The 22,628-nt window shown below is 43.2% G+C and overlaps 1 protein-coding gene across 6 annotated transcripts in view; it reads left to right on the forward strand.

The window, feature by feature from the left end:
* CLDND1 (claudin domain containing 1) overlaps nt 1–17,836 on the forward strand; it is a 30,826-nt gene extending 12,990 nt beyond the window's left edge. Inside the window, exons 3-8 of one of the 6 annotated variants that reach the window (XM_085591550.1) lie at nt 4,373–4,462; nt 7,254–7,431; nt 11,358–11,652; nt 12,857–12,964; nt 13,345–13,482; nt 13,576–17,836. In XM_085591550.1, coding sequence (XP_085447676.1) covers nt 11,364–11,652; nt 12,857–12,964; nt 13,345–13,482; nt 13,576–13,796 — 756 coding nt within the window. In that variant the 5' untranslated portion in view covers nt 4,373–4,462; nt 7,254–7,431; nt 11,358–11,363 and the 3' untranslated portion in view covers nt 13,797–17,836. Of the gene's footprint in view, nt 1–2,259; nt 4,463–6,812; nt 7,114–7,253; nt 7,432–11,357; nt 11,653–12,856; nt 12,965–13,344; nt 13,483–13,575 lie in introns of those variants that run through there. The other 5 variants (XM_085591562.1, XM_085591558.1, XM_021548989.3 and 2 more) reach the window with 5 other exon arrangements.
* The last annotated feature ends 4,792 nt before the right edge of the window (nt 17,837–22,628 follow it).

Raw genomic sequence — 22,628 nt, forward strand, 5'->3', positions numbered from 1 at the left:
TATCTAATAAGCACCCACATAGAGACAACTGCCTTCCTAGCTGTAGGGAACTAGTGGAGTCCAGCTATGGAATGTGTAAGCATTAAGTTAGTGAGTGTAGTTCAGCCATCACAAACTCTGAAAAAAGACCAAGGTGTATAAAAACATCCCAGCTAAGATTATTGATTTGTATGTTACATCTGTAAATGTGAGCCTGTAATGAATAACAGGCTAAAAATCATCTTCCTGCCATGTCAAAGTGGGTTGCAAGCATTCACCCTAGAATCATTGTATCTTCTTCTAAGCAAGAGGGAGTGACTCTGTTAAATTAGTTCACTCATGAATCAGAGAAAGAAAACTCCATAGATTTGTAAAATGCCTTCTTGTTATTCTAGAAGTAATCTCCTGCACCTGATTGCCTAAAACAAAATTCTTACTTTCAATGAAATGTAGAAGTCTCTTCTGTGGTGATTTCAGTGAGTAGGTACTGTTGCTGCAAGTCTCTTTCTTTATGAGAGACTTGTCAGTGGTCAGTTATGGATTTGTGTGCCAGCTTATTTCTTCCCTGGCAAAGGTGGGAGACGGAAGCACAGAACCAAACTCCTAAAACTCTTAAAATCAGGTTGCATTGAGGACACTGCAATTTGCATGCAAGCAACATCAAGTGTAAACCTACAAGAAAACACAGGCTAAAAATCATCCTCTCACCGTCTGAAATGTACAAAGAATACACTGAGATTTCAGCCAATACTTGTGTAAAAATGCCCAAGTAGCTCACATTTTACAAAAACGATGGTTGATGAATTCAGTGCAGAGGTGAATTTTGTGTGATCTTTGCTTATTGCTGCTTCCAGGAATGTGTTTTAGTTTCGTTTTTTTTTTTGGTTTCTGTTTTTTTCCAAGAAGTACTAGAGCAGGAGACCAGCTGAAACCTACAGTCAATTCTACACTAGTTCTCCCTCTCTTGCAAAGGTGGATCTATGTGTTATTTTACTCTGCAGTTAGAAAATAACAACTTACAAGCAGTTGCAAGCTTTAGAAATCAGACACAAACTTCTCTTTCCTCCATTGCACATGACTTCATACTTCTTGAAATTCACTCCCTCCCTCTCCATCTCAGAGCAAACAAAAACGCGAGTAACTTAAAAAAGCTTAAAGGCATCATAAAGATACGTTTATGTCTGTGTATTCCTGTGTTTGTGGTTCCCCACTATGTTGTCTCCCTTTAGATTAATAGCCTTACTCACTAATATAAAAAAGTAAATAGTAAACCTTTTCCAATAGGAACCAACTCTGCTCTACTGAATTTGCTGTGTATTTCTTGAATGTTCTGAGTAGATGTAGGGATGTCACTGCATGTTGTCACATTCCACATGTGACACAGAAGATTTGTGAAGATAATCCAAAGCATTGTTATGAGTAATAAAGTGATCTATAATTATCTGAGTGGAGCAGCAGCAGCCATATTTGTCAGTAGTCTGGGCTGTTTTTTATTGGATAGTGATTCACTTACGGCATCATGTAGGGTCTTACTCTTCCACAGCTCTTCTTCCTGAGACAGAACCAAGCTATCAAAAATACTGAATACATGGAAATTCCTCTCCTAACAATCCTGCATAGATATTCCAGAAAGCTCAGAAGGACAGACTCCATCTTCTCCTCATCCGAGTCCTATATTTCCACAGCATTCTCCTCCTCCCAGGTTTCACCAGATACATGTAAACTATTTTCCCAAAAAAAAAATTCTGTTCTGAAACAACCAGCTATTGTTTTGGCTCGGGTGTGTCTTGCCATTTGGGATACCCATCTTGTCCAGCCCTTGATGTAGTTCTGGAAAAAAATTAGGCTTCTGGGTGCTGAGTAGTTTTGAACCTGAGAACCAGACATTCAGGGCAGGTATTGTCATGGTGGTCCTGCATTTGGCCAGATATGCTTTAAATTGTGTGTTTCTCTAAATGATTTTACATTAAAAACCATGTAAGAAACAGACCTAATTAAAAAAAAAAAAATAAAAAAATAAAAAAAAAACCCTGTATTAAATTGGCTGAAACTCTCCTATTATTCTGTGGGTAGTTAAAGGCATGTTCAGGGGCAACCACATGAAGGCTAACAATGGAAGTTTCATCCCTCAACAAATAGGAAAGGGTGGAACCTATTAAGGTAAAATGTGGCCACTGAGGCAATGCATCAGGATGGACAGAAATAGTTTCATGTTGAGAGCAGCCGTCTACAAAATTCAGTGCAGGAAGAAAATATTTTTGTACACTTAATAACGAAATATTAATTATTGTTTCTTGTAATTTATCTAATCCTTTTTTAGTTTATATTTTTGTGGATGTTTTATAATGTACATTATGTATTAATGTGGTATTGCATGTGTATACTTTTAAAAAAAATTACATTATGAGGAGTACCTGCTCAAAAAGTTATTACTGGCAAGGTACAGGATAAAAAGGTTTGGAGACCATTGACATAGAGGATGAGTATCATTGTAATGCCCCAGTGCTATTAATGGCACTTGGGAGAAGCACATCTTAAAGGTTTTGTGTCTGTGAAAATTACACAACTGTGTCCAGTGCCAAAATAATACTAGAGAAAAAAAAAAAAGGCAGAAATAAAACCAGGCAATCTGCATAGAGAAGTCTGAGGGGAAGCAAAAGGATTTTCTGCTAACTCAGGCTGTGTAAAATGCTCACAGATGGTACCTAAAACTAAAACTGCCCTTTTTATTATTGGAAAGAGAATATTTGTTGTGGGAGGTGACATCTTGTAAATTAACTAGTAGTTTTGGAAAAAACAGGCAGACTTTTGGATACCTTTTTCAGGTCTGAATCAATAACTCCTGATGTGAATGTGATCTATGAAGAAGGTTTTGTTCTTTTTTTGTCTTGTATCAGCTTCATTTAATACAAGATGGTGCCACCTCCTACAAAGGTTTACTTATTTCCTTAGATTGTGAGAACTAAAATTACAGACATTTTGCACTAAACAATTTTATTATTTTTTGCAACATATTGGGGTTTTGGTTTTGTTTGTTTTGTTTGTAGCAGTCTGATGTTAAACTCTCTGTCAGTGCCTGAGAAGTTAGTAATGCTCCTGATCCAGGTCTGCTAGCAAAGAAACTTTTGCAAAAAGCAGGAACAGCGTTTATGCTCTAGCCCTCAGCATTATTCCCTTTGTGTTTTCCTGTGCACAGTGAACCAAACTTTTACTTTTAAAACCTTCTCAATTGATCCTGTTCTGTAACTAAACTGATCAGCCAGCAGTTCTGCTGAGGCACACTGAGGAGGTGTGAAAGGAAGAGAAAAAAGAAAAAAGATCATTGTTGGCAAGGAATGACCCCATGCATTCACTTGTAATGTTTTTATTGGCTTACTCTTAGTACATAGAAGGGTATTTTTCCAGCAAGAAAACATCCAAGCAAAGTCTATAGAGAGTATTTGATTATAAGTAAATGAAATGAAAATGCATCTCTTTGCTCTGGATGCTTTTGGGCAACTACACACGTCACATGGATCAGGGCAGATTAGGAAAAAGAAGAGGTCACTCTTGCCTAATTTAATAAAGGAAGTAGCAATGGCTGCAAAGTTTTACAGAAATGATTTTCATTTTTAAGAAATTAGATCTTTTAGGAGAAAAACTGAAGATATGCCAGTGTTAGATAATTCACTGCACTTTACAGTAATTGGTTCAGATTCTGCTTTTACCATGGCTTAGAATACACAGGGGTTTTGTTGACTTTTTTTTTTTCTTTTAATGTTTTCAGCTTCAACCTTTGATAGCTTTTCCAGGTATGCAGAAAAAAGTTCCTGATTTTTTTTCTTCCCTGTTGCTATAACACATACTTTATAGTCTTGCAAGTCCCTAGTTCAATAAATTAACTCCCCCAAAATAAACTCCTCTTCTATAAATAAAATCAACTGACTTTCTGTGATATATTTAATTGAGAGAGGTTTTCTAATTGCTCAGTGATTTTCATATCCCTTTTTAGGTTCATCTCTACTTTTTCAACATATCAAAATTAGGCATGCAGCCAGCAGCAATTCTAGATGTGAGACCACTTCTTTCCTCCTTGTTATTTCTCAGTTTGTACATCTGAGGTTCCAGGAAAGTTGGGGGTTTTTTGGGGGGGGCATGTCTTGGCAGTTGATACTTAATATTTTTCCTTTTCATTTTTAATTTCTGAGGATAAACTCTTATGTCAGGTAAGTATAGCCTCCAGTCTTTGCTTTTAAATTAATGAGCTCATCAATGACCTTATTGAAATGCATGTTTGCTTGCCCCAACTGCAATATGATCAGGTCACCCTGTCCCAGTGCCTTCTCCATGCCATTATTTACCCTTCCCTTCTGTCATCTGTGAGGTTTATCAGCAATACTCTGCTTTCTTCCAGGCCACCGATAAAGATGGCAAGTATTTTAGAGTCCATAATAAATGCCAAGCAGACCCCAAAATATGCCTTCGTAGACAGTTGCATTATGAGGTGAGACAGCTTCATGTTCCAGAAAGTTGGTCATATAGACAGAAATTTCTTAAATCAAATGTAATTTCTGATTTTTTTTTAATTAAAAAATTAATGTTGCCTCAAACCCGAGAAGTTTCTTCTATGACTGCTTTCACCTGCATCCTAGTTTCTGACCTGGCTGCAAAAATGCACCCTGGCTGTTTGGCAGAGGAATTGGTTGGGATAGTTCCCCAGAATCCCTCAGAGATGTGAAAGCCTCAGATGTTTCTGGGTTTTTTTTCTGAGTATTTGCTTGTTTGGAGTTTTGTAAAACCAAGACTGGGTGGGCTGGTCTCTCAGCCACAGGAGTTGCTAACCACTTCTAAGAATCTTCTCATAATTTCCATGCTTTTGTGTACCAGAGACTGAGGAAAACAGCCAGTATGGGGCATGAAGCCAGTGTTGCTAATGTTTCTTTTTAATAGCAATTTTTGCAATTTTTCCTGAATTCTTTATCCCCGCTTACTTGGTGTTTTCTCAAGTCATTCAGCCAGGCTGTCATATCACCACTTTTTTACAAGCAATCAAAAGAAACAGAAAAAACTAGAAAGGAGGATGTAGCCAGGCGAGGATCAGCCTCTGCTCCCAGATGAACAGTGACAGGAGAGGACACAATGCCAGGGAGGTTCAGGCTGGCTATGAGCAGGAGCTTCTCTGTGGGAAGAATGAGGAGCCATTGGAAGGGTGAGGAGCCATTGGGAAAGGTGAAGAGCCATTGGAAGGGTGAGGAGCCATCAAGAAAAATGAGGAGCCATTGGAAGGGTGAGGAGCCATTGGAAGGGTGAGGAGCCATCAGGAAAGGTGAGGAGCCATTGGAAGGGTGAGGAGCCATGGGAAAGGTGCGGAGCCGTGGGAAGGGTGAGGAGCCGTGGGAAGGGTGAGGAGCCATCGGGAAAGGTGAGGAGTCGTGGGAAGGGTGAGGAGCCATTGGGAAGGGTGAGGAGCCATTGGAAGGGTGAGGAGCCATGGGAAGGGTGAGCAGACATTGGGAAAGGTGAGGAGCCATTGGAAGGGTGGAAAGCCATGGGAAAGGTGAGGAGCCATTGTAAGGGTGAAGAGCCATTGGAAGGGTGAGGAGCCATTGGAAGGGTGAGGAGCCATTGGAAGGGTGAGGAGCCATGGGAAGGGTGAGGAGCCGTGGGAAGGGTGAGGAGCCATTGGAAGGGTGAGGAGCCATTGGAAGGGTGAGGAGCCATGGGAAGGGTGAGCAGACATTGGGAAAGGTGAGGAGCCATTGGAAGGGTGGAAAGCCATGGGAAAGGTGAGGAGCCATTGTAAGGGTGAAGAGCCATTGGAAGGGTGAGGAGCCATTGGAAGGGTGAGCAGACACTGGGAAAGGTGAGGAGCCATTGGAAGGGTGAGGAGCCATGGGAAAGGTGAGGAGCCGTGGGAAGGGTGAGCAGACATTGGGAAAGGTGAGGAGCCATTGGAAGGGTGAGGAGCCATGGGAAAGGTGAGGAGCCATTGTAAGGGTGAGGAGCCATTGGAAGGGTGAGGAGCCATCGGGAAAGATGAGAAGCCATTGGAAAGTTGAAGAGCCATTGGAAGGGTGAGGAGCCATTGGAAAGGTGAGGAGCCATTGGGAAAGGTGAGGAGCCATTGGAAGGGTGAAGAGCCATGGGAAGGGTGAGGAGCCATTGGAAGGGTGAGGAGCCATTGGAAGGGTGAGGAGCCATTGGAAGGGTGAGGAGCCATGGGAAAGGTGAGGAGCCAGGGAAATGTGAGGAGCCGTGGGAAGGGTGAGGAGCCATTGGAAGGGTGAGGAGCCATTGGAAGGGTGAGGAGCCGTGGGAAGGGTGAGGAGCCGTGGGAAGGGTGAGGAGCCGTGGGAAGGGTGAGGAGCCATTGGAAGGGTGAGGAGCCATGGGAAGGGTGAGGAGCCGTGGGAAGGGTGAGGAGCCATGGGAAGGGTGAGCAGACATTGGAAGGGTGAGGAGCCATGGGAAGGGTGAGCAGACATTGGAAGGGTGAGGAGCCATTGGAAGGGTGAGGAGCCATGGGAAGGTGAGGAGCCATGGGAAGGGTGAGCAGACATTGGAAGGGTGAGGAGCTGTGGGAAGGGTGAGCAGATATTGGAAGGGTGAGGAGCTGTGGGAAGGGTGAGGAGCTGTGGGAAAGGTGAGGAGCCGTGGGAAGGGTGAGGAGCCATCGGGAAAGGTGAGGAGCCATTGGAAGGGTGAGCAGACATTGGGAAAGGTGAGGAGGCATCGGGAAGGGTGAGGAGGCATTGGAAGCGTGAGGAGCCATGGGAAGAGCGGCCCAGGGGCGCTGGGCCCGGCGCTCCGGAAGGGGCGGCAGAACTACATCGCCCAGCGTGCCCCGCGCGGGCGGGCGCGGCGGGCGGAAGCGCGGCCGGGCCGGGTGCGAGGCGGCGGCGGTCCGCGGTGGGTGTCGGGCCGGGCCGGGCCGGGCCGGCCGTGAGGGGTGTCGGGCTCAGGCAGGCCACAGGGCTGAGTGCTCAGGTTGTTCCCCTCGGGTGTTCTGTCAGCCCGCGGTGTCGCCCCTCGCGCGGGGCTGACGCCTGGGAGGCCCGGGACCCCCGGGGCGGTCTCGGTCCGTGGGGATGCTCGGCCGGCCCGGCCCGGTCCTGGGCTGGTCCTGCAGGTGCTTTCGGCCTGAGAGCTCTGCAAGTAATTTCCCCTCTCCATCTTATCTATATATATATATTTTTTTTTTTTTTTAAGTTAGTGATAGCACTGGGAGATGCCTGTGAAGTAATTGCAGAGTAAAATGATGATGTCCAGCCATTCGGTTTGCTCTTTGCTTGTAGGCCACTTATTGTGAACTGGTGGTGTGGAAGAAGTTGAATGAATGGAACAGTCAGGGCAGAAGGGAAGTTTGTGTTTCATGCTCTCCGCTGGCCACAGGACACAAACAACGCTGTGCCTCTGAAGAGACCTGGAATCATCGGAACTGTGTGTCCTGAGGGATTCTGAGCATCTCTAAAGGTAAAAAAGTATTTGGTAGCAATCTTTCCTGACCTTTTTTGTCCTGAATATCGAACGGACGATCCATCTTGGCACTGCTTCCAGCCCTCTCCCCATGATTGCACCTGCCTGTAGGCCTTCTGCCTAATCCCTTTTTGATTGCTGGCATGTTCCCTGAGAGAATGCCAGTGAATGCAGCGGGGACTCTTTTGTGATGTCACGTAAAAGGAGTTTCTTAAATGTGGTGACCCACTGTTGGCTGAGTGACCGCAGCAACAAGATAAAAATATGCATAAAAATATGCGTTTTTGTATTCCCTTCTGCCATAGTACAGTAACTTCTTACAAAGACTGTCCAGCCTTCAGTCTTAGAGTTGATTTTTTGCCAGAATACTTGTTTTTGTCCCATTCTCTGTCTTTTCTTTCCCAGCTCTACTGACTCGTCCCCTTTGTTTTTCCCTTCTTTGAAGTGCATGCAATTTAGTCATGGTGTTGAGTATTGCTTCCAGTTTGGCCTTTACCTTCGCTTTTTTGAGCTTTTTTCAAAAATTTTCTTTTCTGAAAATGTAAAAATTTTTCTGTGTCTCACTTTTTTTAAAAATGAATATAATTGCAGTATCTCATTAAGCACTTTTGCCTGTTTACAACCACCTAATGTTATCTTAAATTCGGTGCATAGTTTAGTTTCAGCTGAAACTTGTCTGAAATAGCATCCCCTGTTAGACAAAAAAGTGCTGACAGAGGTATGTGAACATACCTCTTAAAACAATGAAGGCTTTTGTTGACAGACTGTGGATAAAAAGCATTTTTATTTGGTATCAATCTTTATGTCTGTGTAATTAGTGTCATCTTTGGTAGTAGTAATGTTATTTTTTTCACAAGTGAGTTTATTCTAAAGCACCTCCTACACATTGTTCTGCACAGAGTCTTTTGCAAACTGCAGCATTAATCCCATAAAAACACAGTGTGTTTCTTCATGGTCTTCTCTGGTAACTATTTCTTACTGACTGTGCTCACTGCTTCCTTTGAGCTCTGCCTGAGATTGGTTCTCTCTTTTAAAGGACACCGTTTAAGGGAGAGCTTGTCTCCTGTAAATGAAGATGCAATGGATATGCACAGTGAATGGGCAGGGTAGTCAAGTCTACTCCACTGACAGGAAGAACTGGTTTAAGCTTTGCAACTAGTTAAGTGTTGTAGAGTTCTTCATCTTTTCCATACGTAGTTGAAGTGTTAGGCAGAAGGACTGAAGGGACCTTTATTGTAAGGAATTGGGGGTCCCCTCTTGCCTTGCTTGTCGCTGTCCTGTCCATACTGAAAGTAATTTTGGGACAAATGCTACACAAGGCCACCTGCTAGATTTTGGGGTCTGTAGCCCCCTTGGCTATTCCTGCAGTAACATTACAAGGACTGAGTGTCAGTAGATTGCCATGTCCCTTTTACCAAGTGGATAATGAACACTGGGCAAAGCTTTAATTTGCTGTTTGGTGATTAAGCCTTCATTTTGCTTATGAACTGTTCTTGGTTGCCAGCTGACGTCAGCTCTGTCATGTTCACAGCACACCAGCACCCAGAATGCTGGTCCAGAAGTCTGTGGTTGTTTTCTGATGGTGATCTGGTAGGGACACTGCCAGCTGCAGTGTTCTGCACGTGGTAGCAGGGATATGTAGGTGAAAGTAAGACTATAGGGGCAGTTCTTTTCTTTCTCTGTGTTAGGTATAAATTTGATAGGGCTTTGTCATTGTCAGCGTTTCTGTTGAAAGGTAGTGACAGCAGATCACAGTAGCCCAGTAATGTCCTGGTTACATTCTTTTTCACCAGACACTACTTAGGATGGAGCTTGTGGGTTGTTCTGATCCTTCCACCAGAGAGAGCCCTTTCTAAAGAGAGGAGTCTGTTGCAGAGAGTTCCTCTTGAAGTAGATGTGATTGCAATATAGTGGAAAATCCAGACCAGCCTGCTCAGCAGCCTGTTGTGCTGCTTGCTCTGAGGGTGATCTGCTCAGCTCTGAGTTCAGCTGGGCAGCAGCTTTGGCCCTGCAGGTGCCACTTGCCCTATTTGCTTTGGGGACAATGTGTGAAGGGGCAGGGATCCCTCAGTTGACTCAGTGGGGCTGAATGGTGAGGTCAGATCTATGCAGCAACTTGCGCTCCCTATCCCATATCCTGTGTACCTGGAACAAGACGCTGGGATATGGAAGGAGAGTGGAAGTACATAACCAGGAATTAAACACTGCACAGACAATTTCCTTCCAAATCTGGGCTTGATTCTATGTTTTTCACATAAATAAACCTGGATATGATGTATTCTCCTTCTCAATATTTCTATTGTCTTGTAAAAGTTCACAGTTTGTAGATTATTATTTAAGTAAGTTGTGGTATGCAAACTTTGCAGTATTTTAAATGGGTGTTTCTTGTTGGTTCACCACAAATCAGTTCTATTCTTTCTCATTGCTAAGGATGCAGTTGAAGGATGGATATTGCAGAGACTGTGCCTCATTTAATATGGAAATTAAGCATAGGAAATTATATGGGAACACATAATTTCTCCTCCTTGTTAGCCAGTTTCAGACAAATAGAGGAGCAGATGGAGAGGAAAAGAAATAAGAATGGTGTTGTTAACAGCAAACATTGATGCCTTTGAAATTCCCTTCTTTAATTTGCAGTTTGTTTCTTAGTTCATAATTTCTTACTGACAAGTCTGACTTGAGGCACTTCACTGTTTTTTTTTTTCTTGTGAATGTTGAGGTTTAAGGTACTTGCTGTTTCCAGTTGCGGTTCCTTTAGTTGCAAAGAAAGTAGAGCAAAATATTTTGATCAAAGTGTGTGGGAGAAGGGAGGAGACAAGCAGGAGACAAAAGCTGATTAGATAGTAGCTCCTGCCACCAGCCTACCTCTAGCTGCTGAGCTAGTTTCATTTTTTTTCCTTTTTTGTTCCTGGCAAGTGCCTCAAGCCTGATTCATAATAATCCATACATTTAATCAAGCACAGAAAGTGCATGAGAACAACTGACATCTGAGAGGAGTCCTCTGGAGTATTGCAGCTGCAAAACATTCCTTATGTTCCAATTCCTTATTACCAATCAGTTATTGGTTAAAGTAATGGTACTGTCATAAGCATGTGTGATATTTGTATTTCCCCCATGCCTCCTCTGACCCTGAATCTGTGCCATTTGGGAGCATGACCCCACAAAGGATCTCTAAGAGAGGACACAGACCAAAGTCCTTGTGGGAGCATATGAAGGCCTTTCAGTTTTGTCCCCTTGTTCCCATGGAACAGGGCACCCTCCTGCATTGTTCTAGGTCTTCAAAAATACCACGGTATATATTGTGGCATTATTGCAGCATTTACCATAATTTCCAAATGTGTCTTCCAGTGCTTCCTTCATGTTCTGTCTCTAGTGCCTAGATATATTTTTCTCTTCCCTAAAGGCATTCCAGCACCTTGGCATGGCTGCCCTTTGTGAGCAGCCTGAAAGGTTTTTTTTCAGCATGCCAGTGGTTCTTATCTTTGCTGTAAACACAAGCTGTGAAAGCCGTATGGGGTGGCAGGATAAAAATAACTTCTTCTCTTGGTAATCCCTTAAGGAAAGCTAAGTCTTCTTCCTGGGCATTGTGGATGGAGTCTCTGACGTTCCCTACAATCAGGATCACAAATGGCAGCAAGCTGTGTCATCTGCTTTGGGGACAAGTTGCTGTTCTGTCAGTTGCTGTTTCAGGGTGAGCAGCAGTGTGGCTGGGAGAGCACACTCTCCAGGATATTATCCCTACTTGGAACTGGCAGATCCATTGGATGCTGGCCAGTGCTGTAGATTTGCTCAGTGTTGCTTTGATCGTATCAGGTAGGAAAAGGAAGGCCTGCATATCCTCAGAGGACCTTGCAGGAGGGGCTGATGAGTTTGGCGCTGCTGGGATAACACTGCTGCACACTTGTCCCTGTGCTCCCACCCAGGGCGCCATGATGGATAACCGGTTTGCTACAGCGCTGGTGATCGCCTGCGTGCTCAGCCTCATCTCCACCATCTACATGGCAGCCTCCATCGGCACCGACTTCTGGTACGAGTACCACACCCTGTCCCCAGCCGAGAATGTTAGTGAGGCTGGTAGAAGCATCTGGGAGGAGTTTGTCAGCAAAGATGCAGATGAGAAGACCTACACAGATGCGCTCTTCCGGTGCAATGGCACGGTTGGATTGTGGCGGAGGTGCATCACTGTACCCAAAAACTCTCACTGGTACAGCCCACCAGGTATCTCCAGAGCAATTATCACTTTCCTGATTTCCCTGGGGTGCTGTGTGCTAACTTCCTCAGAACAGATTTGTGCCACTCTGTTCCTTCAGAAGGCTTATTTCTAGCTTTTGTTTTACTTGATTGGGTTTTTAATAAAGACAATCCAGATTTTTAAAGAAGCAAAGGGCAAAATGGTCTGTGGCTGTCAGTGCTGCAGTTTCTGGTTTTGAAGCATGATACTTGATCTAAATTTAGTCTTACAAGTTTGATTTTTATTTTGCCTCAGCTGTCCAGTTAGGGATACATTTATAGTTCCTCTACCAGTTACTGTCTTTGTAGGACAGATCCTGATGTCCAGCAATGGAATAAAGACACTACTTTATCGAGGAGGCACTCATGCCTTTTAGCTAGTCATTCACTTTGTTCATGTCACAAATGTCCTACCATTGCACCAGCACACCTTGAGTTCCTTGAATGGATATAGAGTGAAATATTTGTATTTTTTTAAATCATTGGGGGATAAAATGTGTGGTAAACAATTATTTTAATTGCTTCAAAGTTAGTTTTGAGTACTTACTGTATGTGGGAGTTCCTTCATTTTGAACCCTCTTAAAGATGTACTTTCAACTACATTTTGTGGAGAAAAAAAACATGCCTGAAATACTTTTTTTTCCTCTCTCACAAAAATACTTATTTTGGAAGACACTTAAACCAGTTCTGCTCAATAGTATTCTCAAAGTAAAATCTGAGGTAGAAATTAAGTGTAAAGAAGCAAATCCTTCATGTTCTTTCAACAGGCCTTTCTGTCCCATTTTTGATTTAACTGTTAGTACGAGACCTCATTCTGCATATGGAGATAAGGACACCTTAGTTAAGGGACCCTGAGTTCAAGAGTATGTGACAACATCATATGCCACCACATTACTTTGCCAATCTGTTACACATGGAACAATTCTCTGTGGATAATCCAGGGAAGCCTGAAGATTCTGCATGTTGGAATGCTATCCCTTAGTGTAGTACCTCATAACAGACACATTGTGCCAACTACATCATAGGAAAACATGTACAGATCTGTTTGGAGAGGTGATTTTTTTTTTTTTTTACAAATGGAACTCTCAGGAGCTTCCTAGCTCAAATTATTGGGAAAGGAGGATTTGAAAGAGGGGAAGGAGGGTTGAGGGGAGACACCTAACAGCAGCTTTTTCTTTTTTTCCATCCCCAGAAACTGATATGACTACAAACTGCATCAGTTTCTCCCTCTCTGATCAGTTTGTAGAAAAGTACATAGAGCCTGGAAATCACAACAGTGGCACGGATTTGAATCGGACTTGTAAGTGTGTTTCACTTCTGGTAGATGAACAAGTAGAATTAAAAGAAGTTGTTTCTCAAATTCAGTCACTAGTGAGGAAAGCTTGTTTTGGTCTTGCTCACCATTTATTTTTTACAGTTGAACAGGCAGTAGGTCAAAGTTTAAAAGGAAGATAGATGTGTCAGCAAGGGTTTTGCCTATGAATGCAGTACAGGGATTTGTGAGTTAACAAATTAGGTTCTTTCTGTTTCAGTGGAATCTTTGGTCCTTTTTGACTATGAATATATAATGTCTGATGAAGTAGAAACAGCAGGGTAGAAGTGAATGTTCATATGGTGGGAGAAGATTTTTTTCTAGCCCATTTACAGCAAACTTGACTGGTGTGTTTCTTTCACGTGCAGATCTCTGGCGGTTGCAGTTTCTCCTGCCCTTTGTCAGCATTGGCCTCATGTGCTTTGGGGCTCTGATTGGGCTCTGTGCTTGTGCTTGTCGCAGCCTTTACCCAGCCATTGCCACTGGAGTCCTGCATTTCCTAGCAGGTAAGTGTCCTGCCATCCTCCTCCAGAAGCTCAAGAGTAGCCCTGGAGCACTTCATGGGTGAGCTCACTGTGCTTTGCTGCTTCTTTCCCCAGGGCTGTGTACGCTGGCCCTCGTTGGCTGCTATGTAGCTGGGATTGAGCTGCTCCATAGGAAGCTGCCTCTGCCCGAGGACGTGAGGGGTGAATTCGGCTGGTCCTTCTGCCTCGCCTGTGTGTCAGCACCTTTGCAGTTCATGGCAGCTGCTCTTTTCATCTGGGCAGCTCGCACCAACAGGAAGGAATTCACCCTCCTGAAAGCCTACCGTGTGGCATAAGTGCTGCTACTGCAGTCTGGGCTTTCCATGTTAGAGCCTCTTCTCCCCCAGCCCTGACTACTTTCTCTTTTAGTCAAAATTTTATCATGTACTGCATGCTTCTCGCCAGTCAAGACAATTTAGCCTACAGGCCCTGAAGACAAAGACCTCTGGGCTAAATGACCAAAGCCTGCCAGAAGTCTGCAGAACTTGAACAGGTTTTTTAATTGGATTTTTTTAAGAATTGTTATTATTTTTTAAGCTACATTTGGTTGTTGACAGTTCCCCTTAGTTAGGTGTACATTCCCTTTCCTAATTTTATTACCCTGTCAGCCTGGAGGAAATAGAAGTGGTGGTGTGGGGTGGAAGAGAGACAAGAAAAGGTGCAGGTACGTAAGAATGGGAACCTCGGTGCACAAATAATACATAATCTGGAGCTGTCTGCTGTGTGACTGAAGCAGGCAGTACCTACAGGGAGCACCCAAGAGACATGAGGGAATTCAGAAACCTCTGTTATGGAAATAACTAGCTGAATTAGTCTGTAGCTCGGCTCTGGATCTCCTATCATTGCTGGTTTGCTGTGTTTTGTGGCATCTGCCAGAACTGCTGGAGGCAGAGCAGGCAGCTGTGGTCCTGCCTGTACAGCACACCCTCCTGAAGGCACACTCTGGACTTGCTTCTGCCAAGGAATAGGATAAGATGGCCCTCGTGGAGCTCTGTCCTGCTGTAGCTCCACTGCTTCCAGGACCCAGGCTAGTTTGGTATCTGCACTACATGTGATTGTGCACACTAATCTTTATTTGTGGTGCTTTTGCTTGATGTGGAATAAGGCTTTCTTCTCTCTTGTTAAAAATTACCTCCTCACAAGTTTTTTGGTTTTAATTTGGTTTAGTGTATGTGTGTATATGTACATATATAAACTTAACTGTTTTTAAACCTCACCTGTTTATCCTGTATAGCCCACAACAGGGTTTTTTTAAAAGGTGCTGCTCTTTTCCCGTCTTGTTTAAATTAAATAATAATAGTGATAATAAAGACTCAGAAATTTTCAGCATTGCATGAATCTGATGTAAGGGTGAGGGAATGATCTAGAGTGGATTTTACTTGGGGAAGGAAGAATCAGTATCTAGATCACTATTTCATGGAAATGTCACCAGAAACATTGACATTAGATTGGATTTTTAAAATTAAATTCTTGAGCTCCTGCTAACTTTAAATTTTCTCCTGCTCATCATTGGTGGTTCACAACATCCCATAGTTTCTAATTAGTTAAAAAATGTTATATTTATTCTAAATCACTGCAACTCTAGTCAGACTGGGTGACATGTAATATCTAGAAAACAATATTCCAAGACTGAACTGTTCAATTCTGAGGCCTTGAGTCACCTTGTTTCCTTACTCCAGGGTTAATAAAAGAAGTATGCCTTAGGAGAAATACTTCCTAACAGAGTGAGTGATGGCAAGGATTCTGTGATGAGATGAGAATGATGTAGAAAGAGGCTTTTTTATCTCACGGCTGTTTTTCTACTGTGCCTTTTTTTTTTTTTTTTTTTTCCCTAGTAGGTGTTTCTACCCAAAATATGTTTGCTGCGTCAGCAAACAGCCCTAGTCATGATTTCCCTGAAGGTTGGGTATAACTGCTTGTATAATTTATTTTATTTTTTTTTCTCAAGTATGTGATAGAGTTCTTTTATTATAATTGTTGAAATCTTTGCAAAGTAAAACAGAGATGATGATGAAAACCAGAATCACTGAAAAAGCAGTGGCAGGCCATTCAAGGTAATCCTTTCTCCTTCTGTTGAGTAGTTCTTTATTGTTCTTTAAACAGTCTCTTTCCTTCCCTACAATGTCTGGGCCAGTTGTAAGCTCATGAGAGGAGGTGTGGTACTTCTGTGCAATATGTGAGAGTAAATGAAAATCTATGCTGCCTGATCTGTACTGATAGGGTGCTTTTTCAGAGTAATTATCCTGACTTAGATAGATAAGGCCTAACTGCTCATTTGCTAAAATTACCAGGGCATGCAAGCCTCAGCATGGGTCAAAAGGACTGAAGTTGCTATTCTGCAGTTTGAGAGGAAACACCACTGCTGATTTTATCTAGTACAGTTTGTGGGGTTTTTTTTCTTTTTTTTTTTTTTTTTTTTTGGGGAGCTGGCAGAATAATTGTATTGTGTGATTTTAATCTGAACAATGGAAATCCCGTGCCCTTGCTCTCTCTGCTTGTATGGGACACTTATTTTTCTGAAGTGTGAATCTCAGTTTTCAAATGTTGGCTTTCTTGCTTCTGGAAGAATTGTTATAGGGAGAAAAGGGGATGTTATAGGTGCTGTCAGTTCTTTCTTCAAAATTTTAAATACCAGCAAAACCAAGATTGCCTGCTAGTGCCTGTGCCTGAGACAAAAGAGGCTTTAATTGAGCCTTGATTTGGACCGTTTTAACTAAAATGAGGGTCACCTTTCAGATTTGATGGGCGTTATTTTTTGTTTTGCCCTTGTGTAAAGATTTCTTCATCAGAGTGGATCCTAGTGAGAGGCAAATCTCTCCCAGAAAAAGAGCTGGCCCTCTCTGTTGGGGGTGATGTATCTGTGGATTGCTGTAACTGTGTTGCTCAGGGTGAGCAAAAGGGGGCAAGAAGAGTTCTTGGACTGCTGGCTTGTGTCCAGTAAATGGCATTGGAGGACAGAACAACAGAGGAGATAATGAGGATGGAGTAATTCTGTAAAAGAGCTGATTAAGCACAGTAACAAATAATGAGAGAACCAGAGTATGTGACACAGGTTCTTCACACTGACAGCCTCATGCCTTGTCAGAGGCTGAATTCAAGAGGAACTTGAGGCATGTGTGTATGTTTGTGGTCACATACATGTGTACAAATGCAGATACCCTTGCTCAAAAAAGCAAGAATTGCTTCAACTCAGGAGGATAAAAGGCTGTATTTGTATTCCTCAGTCTTTTGTGGTCTGACCATGGAATATGTTTGCTGATACCGGTTCAGTGCTGAAGGTAGGGATGGGGCAGATAGAGCCAGGTGAAAGTAGGAGAAAAAAGGGGCTATTATGTGTCTGTGTGCACAGGGAAAATGGCACACACCTCTGACACTGTTTTATGGGCCGGTGAAAGTGAATAGAAGTGATATCAAAGGAAAATGAAAAGCAAGAGGAAGAATCTGGAATGAGTGTAAGATCTGAGGACTCCTGGCACTACATGGGAGCAAACTCCCAGGACTCCAGCATGGACTCCCCTTGTGGTATTGTGTAGCCAGGATAACAAAGGCCAGCTGCTGCTCCTGGACCACTCACAGCTGTGTCACAGTGGTGACTTAAGTGGGCGAATTGTCCTCTTGTGCTTATGAGAAGCTCCCAAAGGTTCTCTCCCTCAATTCTGAGGTCAGCACGCTGCATTTCAAACATGCCACTGTAGGACATTGTTTATTCCTCACAGGCTTGGGTTTGTTTTCCTGCCAACTCTCTGAAACCTGTGGGAAAGCAGGACTAGCAGAAAGCTTCACAGATTAATAGTTTTTAGTCTAGGTAGCAACCTCTTATTTTTTTACTTCGAATGGGTATTTTCCCCATTCTCTCCCTATGTTCCAGCACTTCTGAGAATAGACTGATCAATGAAGCTACAAAGAGGGGGTTTATTGCTGTGTCTGTAAGGACAGCTCCTGCTGGTATCAGAGATGGCTGAAAACAGAATAGTCAATCCCATTTCATTACTGTAATAAAAAAGTAAGGAAATAAATGCAGTATAGAGCAGACACAAAATACTGGTTTGTTATGTAAAAAGGTCAGTTTGCCACATACAAAAGTAATAATATATTTTGTGTGCCAGTGGTAGGAGAGTCTGGGATGACCCAAGAGGCCCTTCTAAATCTTGTCATGCCAGAAACTGTGTGTCTTGATCTGTCTTTCCTTCTGGATCTTGCTGGCCTGGTCATCCTTTCCTCCGAGCAGGTCTGTTGCGGTCTTTTTGCTATGGTGATAATGAATGCCTCCTCTCTCCTCATCTAAAATGCTCTGAAGTATTTTTTCAATAAAGGTGTTTGCTTTGTTCTGTTCTGATTTTTGCTGCATAGGCCTGGCACCAGGTTACGTACCAGCTTGCAGTCAGTCTCTTGCAGTGTTGTTCTGCGATTCAAGGCAATGACTTCTGGAAAGCTCTTTCCCACTTTCTAGCATTGTGTATACTCAGCCAGCACCTGCTATTCAAAGGAAAATTCTGAAATGTCAGCAGCTTGTTATCACTACATCTCACACTGACTATCCACCCCTATTTGTGTGTATTTCCTGCTTGAGTGGATTGTGTGTCTCAGCTGAGAGGACAGCATCTTGAAGCTGCTTCTTTTTCTCATTTCCTCAAGAATAGCTAGAGTTTGTGCTATAAAAACTTGATAAACTGGTTTTAAATAGGAAAGGATCAAAAATTTGCATGCTTGCTCTTAACTTTCCTATTGCTGTAGAATGTTGTCCTATGTTTTTAAACTGTGGCTTTCAGGACTACAGAGTGCCAAATGAAGCTTTTGTTCAGGTCACGGTTCAGATATGTGGCAGTGGAAGAGTGAATCCTCCACAACTGGAACATTGCATAGGTGTCTGGATTATGGCAATAACAGCCATATGCACACAAGCACTTGTATGCCTACTGGTACATACCAAGCCTTTGTACAAACCAATGAGCACTGAAAAAAACCCTGAAAGTAATAATATATTCCACTCCTTTGTCTCTTCCTTCCTTCTAAATTTACCCCTTTTAAAAATAGCTGCAGGGACCGTGTTTTATTTATTCCTCAGGTTAGAGCCATGAGTGTCAGATGTCTCTGCTCCATGCTTTCTGTGTATAGACAAGAGTAAAGATAATGCCTGATTTTGTTGGGGATCCAAGCATCTCTTTCACTTTAGGTTTCCTGAGGTGAAGATTGGAAATATTCAAGAAAGCTAAAACCTTCTGTTTAATGAGAGTTGTTATTTAATCAGAATCCTCTTTAAAAAAGTAGGGATTTTTTTAATAGTCTTTCCCCCACACCCCCCGCTTCATCTTTCATGTGCTTTTTTAAAGTCTCTCTTACATTAAAACGTTTTAGAGTATTATATTTTTAATCTATTCCTGCTCCTGGAAGCTGGAAGCTCAGCCACAAGGAGGAGTATTGCCTGTGTTAGTATTGAATGTCCTTTGCTCCGTGTCAGGTGAGTGTGATGAGAGCCTGTCCCAGCAGTGTCCAATCACCACATGCCATCAGTATTTGTACTCTTGGACTCAGCTACAGAGTCAGCACTGCAGTGAATTTTGGGCTTTTTTCATCCTCTGAGGCCAAGTACAGCTTGCACCTTTAGGTGATTGGATTTTTTGGGGCAATTTCTCCACAGAGCCAGGTAGCTGACACTGTTGGCTAAGTGAACATGACAATATCTTTTTACATTAAATGGTTTCCATGTGAATTCCCTGAGAGCATTTCTCAGTTTCAGAGGATTTGCCTCTGACAAACACATATAAGAGCACCAAAGGTGACTGATGTTCCCCCTCTCATACAGCCCCCTGAATATCAGGCTAGCCCAGAGATCCGAGGCTGTGAGGGGAAGAATATCAGGAGATGGCAAAGATTTCCAAAAGAGGCTCTTACCCCAATATATGTTGGTTCAGCTCTCTTTATTCTGTGGTGTCCATGGGGAGAGCGGGGCAAAAGAGGATGAACAGGAAATGTCAGGGGTCTGTATAGACTTTGGACAGGGAGGGCTTCCCTGGCTCTCCGCCAACCCCATTGGGGCAGGAAGGAGGGGTCCAGGGTTATCTCGATCAGAGTCACAGGGTCCCGGGGAAGGGGGCACAGAGTGTCCATGAGCTCACTGTAACAGGTGGCCACTTGAAGTGTTTACACTAATGTTGATTTCATTGTTGATTTAATCCACCTGTTGATCACGGAGTTGGTTGGTTTTGGAGCACTGGCTCAGTGAGAGCAGGAGTCTGTTGGACTGGCAGTGCAGATTGGGTGCTAATTTTCTGTGGTGCCTCAACTCTGCCAGAGCCTTCCTGCATGCTGGTGATTTAGAGAGCAGATGCTGGAGGACTGTTGCACAGCCTTTCCAAATCTTGGGTCTCAAACCTGCACTGGATAGTGCTCCCTTACCCACTGCTAATTCCCTAATTTAAACAAACTGTTTGTGCGGGTGATCTGTGGTCCCAGTGGCTTTACTCAAGTCATTTCTCCAGCCCTCATAAAATTGCTTTGATTAAGAAAGGCGTGAAATTCTTGCCCACAAATCCCATCTGCTTTCTGAATGCTCTATGGGGCTGTAGCAGTAGTTTCTTCTGCAAACAGCTCCCTTTTGTCTTGTGCTGAAGTGATCCATTCAACCAGCTAGCCTTGATTTGCATTTTGATGTTTACTTCCACACAAAACAACAGCAGTGGTGTAGAACCAAGGTGTCTGCCCAGTGCTGGGACTGCTCAGGTTCACTAAAGATCTTGGAGTTCTGGGAAGTGATGACCCATCCACAGATGACGAGGATGTCGCCAGTGGTGTCAGTAGCACGATGCTGCTGGCAGAGGCACCCCAATGCAGAGCTGGGAGGTGAGGCAGGAGAAGCTGCTGAACTGACTCAGACTGCAGTGGGGAATGAGCAGCCCTGGAGAGTGTGTCCCCAGGTTCTGGAGCAGCTTCACCATTCTGCTGCCCGGGAACAGCACTGGGTCAGCTGCAGCAGTTGGGTGAGGATGGACACATGGACCACACTCTGGGATCCCCCTGCATGCCCACCGCGGTGTGAAAGGGAGGCTGGAGCAGCCGGGGCTGTCCTCTGCCGGGAGCACAAGGAAGTATGCAGCATTGTGGGGAGAGGAAGCCAAACCTGTTTTGCAGCAGATAAATTTGCTTTACCTTCAGCCACCTTTGTGAGCTGACAGGAGTGGCATCATCCAAGTGGCAAACTTGTTACTCTGCTTCTGTGTCTCCTTGCTTCCTTGTCCCAGCTCCTGAATGTCCTCTCACTGATTATTCCCTCCCTGTTCTCTCTCTTTCACCACAGTAAATGAACTAGCTACTCAGTTCAGAGGCACGTTGGGCCATCCTTGGAGGACCTTAAATCTGTCCATATTCCGATTCCACACTCAGCTGGATGCATCTGGAAGCCTAAAACCAGCTAATTGGAAATGTGAGGCAGAGGGACATGTTATGGCAGGCAACTACAGCCACTGGGCACTCAATTTAACATGGCCTGGATGTTGTTGGCTCTGCTCTGCCAGGTGCTCAGTTTACAGTTTAAACTCTCTGCATCCAGTGTTTACACAAGGAGAATTAAGAGCTTCATTTGCAGTGAAAGATAAGAATTATACAGTCTGGGCTCTGCTTTTCTTATGCTCCCTGGTCTGGGTCATCTTCACCCCAGGAGATGCCAGCAGGCAGCTGATAACTTCTTGATCCATGGACATTGTTGGTGTTCAATGGGCTGTCAAGGAAACAGAGATCAGCTGATGGAGCACTAGAGAAAATTGCCATGGTGGTGTTATACACAATGCAAAGATTCTGGTCTACAGATAAAGACAGCAGGGATTTTTCCCTCCCTCCACCATTTTTCAGCAGTTGTATCATATGTTTAGCTTGGGTTTTTTCCTCTATTGCAGGTCATTTTTAGATTAACTAGTAGAATTTCTTGGAATTATAGGAGTCATCTTTGTCTTCTCGTTGGAAAGGAATATTTTCAAGAAAGATGTCACAGATTTCAAGCTCCCCAACCTAATGAAAAATTATGAGGGTTAGCTGAAGCAGCGAGAAGTAGACAAAACCACTGAAAATGAAGATTCAGATAGTTGAATTTCAAAAAAAGATGATGTTTTCTTTAGGTTTCTTATTCTGGGGCATAGTAAATTGGGATTTGCATAAAAGATGCAGGAAATAATTGTTCTTCACTTGACCACGTTGAGCTTTAACTGGTTTTGTGTGTTGAAGCTGTAAATAGCTGTGGGTATCCTAAGAGGAGTGAACAGCACCTCTAGAGCTTTTAGAAACCATAACCTACAAGATAGGGAAGGAAGGAAGGACTTTTTGGGTGGGCCAGATGACACTTTTTTACAAAGGAAATTAATTAATACAGACAATTGCTGGTAGTTGTCCACATCACTGGTGAAAAAAAAAGAAATCTCAGTTTCAGTGTGCTTCATTCTGGGTGGATGATTATTTGTCCTTTCAGCCCTACATTGTTCCTCACCCAAGCCATCTTCAGGAGGATGTGTCATCTACCCCAGAGCTCATCTACTGAGTGTTAGAGAGAAAGACACCATTTCTCTGGGACTTCCTTTATTCTGTTATAGAATTATTTGTGAAATACAAATACCAAAACAGCTAATTGAACATGGACCCTCAAATGAGTGTTGTGAAATTTGGTGAAGATTCAATTACTTATTTTACCTGAGACACTGTCTCAAGATGCATTCCAAAAAGTCACTTATATAGGTGTTTCCTAAAATCTTAGTTTGTTGTATTTGTTTGAGATATGTTTAATGTGGGGCTTATTTAATCTAGTTGCTCAGTGAGGCAAACCTGAGGAAACAATGATGTCTATGTATTTATGATTTTGTCCTTCCTTCCCCTTTAGAATTTATTGGCCTGTTCAAGACAGAGATGCTGAAATACTGATTCTGTTTCTTGTAAAGGAACTTCATGGAGGACAGGGACACTGTTGGTGCCTCTATTGAAGGTGGCATGAGTGCATATCAAGATGTTCTAAGCAGAATAATCCTTTGTCTAGATGGCAATTCATGGTTATCTTACCCTTTTAAATCCCTGATGTCACTGTTATTCAATGGACGAGAAGTAGCTAGACTTTTTTAGGTGATTTTGCAGAACATGAAAGAAATGTACTG

The sequence above is a fragment of the Lonchura striata genome, chromosome 1 (assembly GCF_050655825.1).
Source record: "Lonchura striata isolate lonStrDom1 chromosome 1, ASM5065582v1, whole genome shotgun sequence".
NCBI classification, from domain to species: domain Eukaryota; kingdom Metazoa; phylum Chordata; class Aves; order Passeriformes; family Estrildidae; genus Lonchura; species Lonchura striata.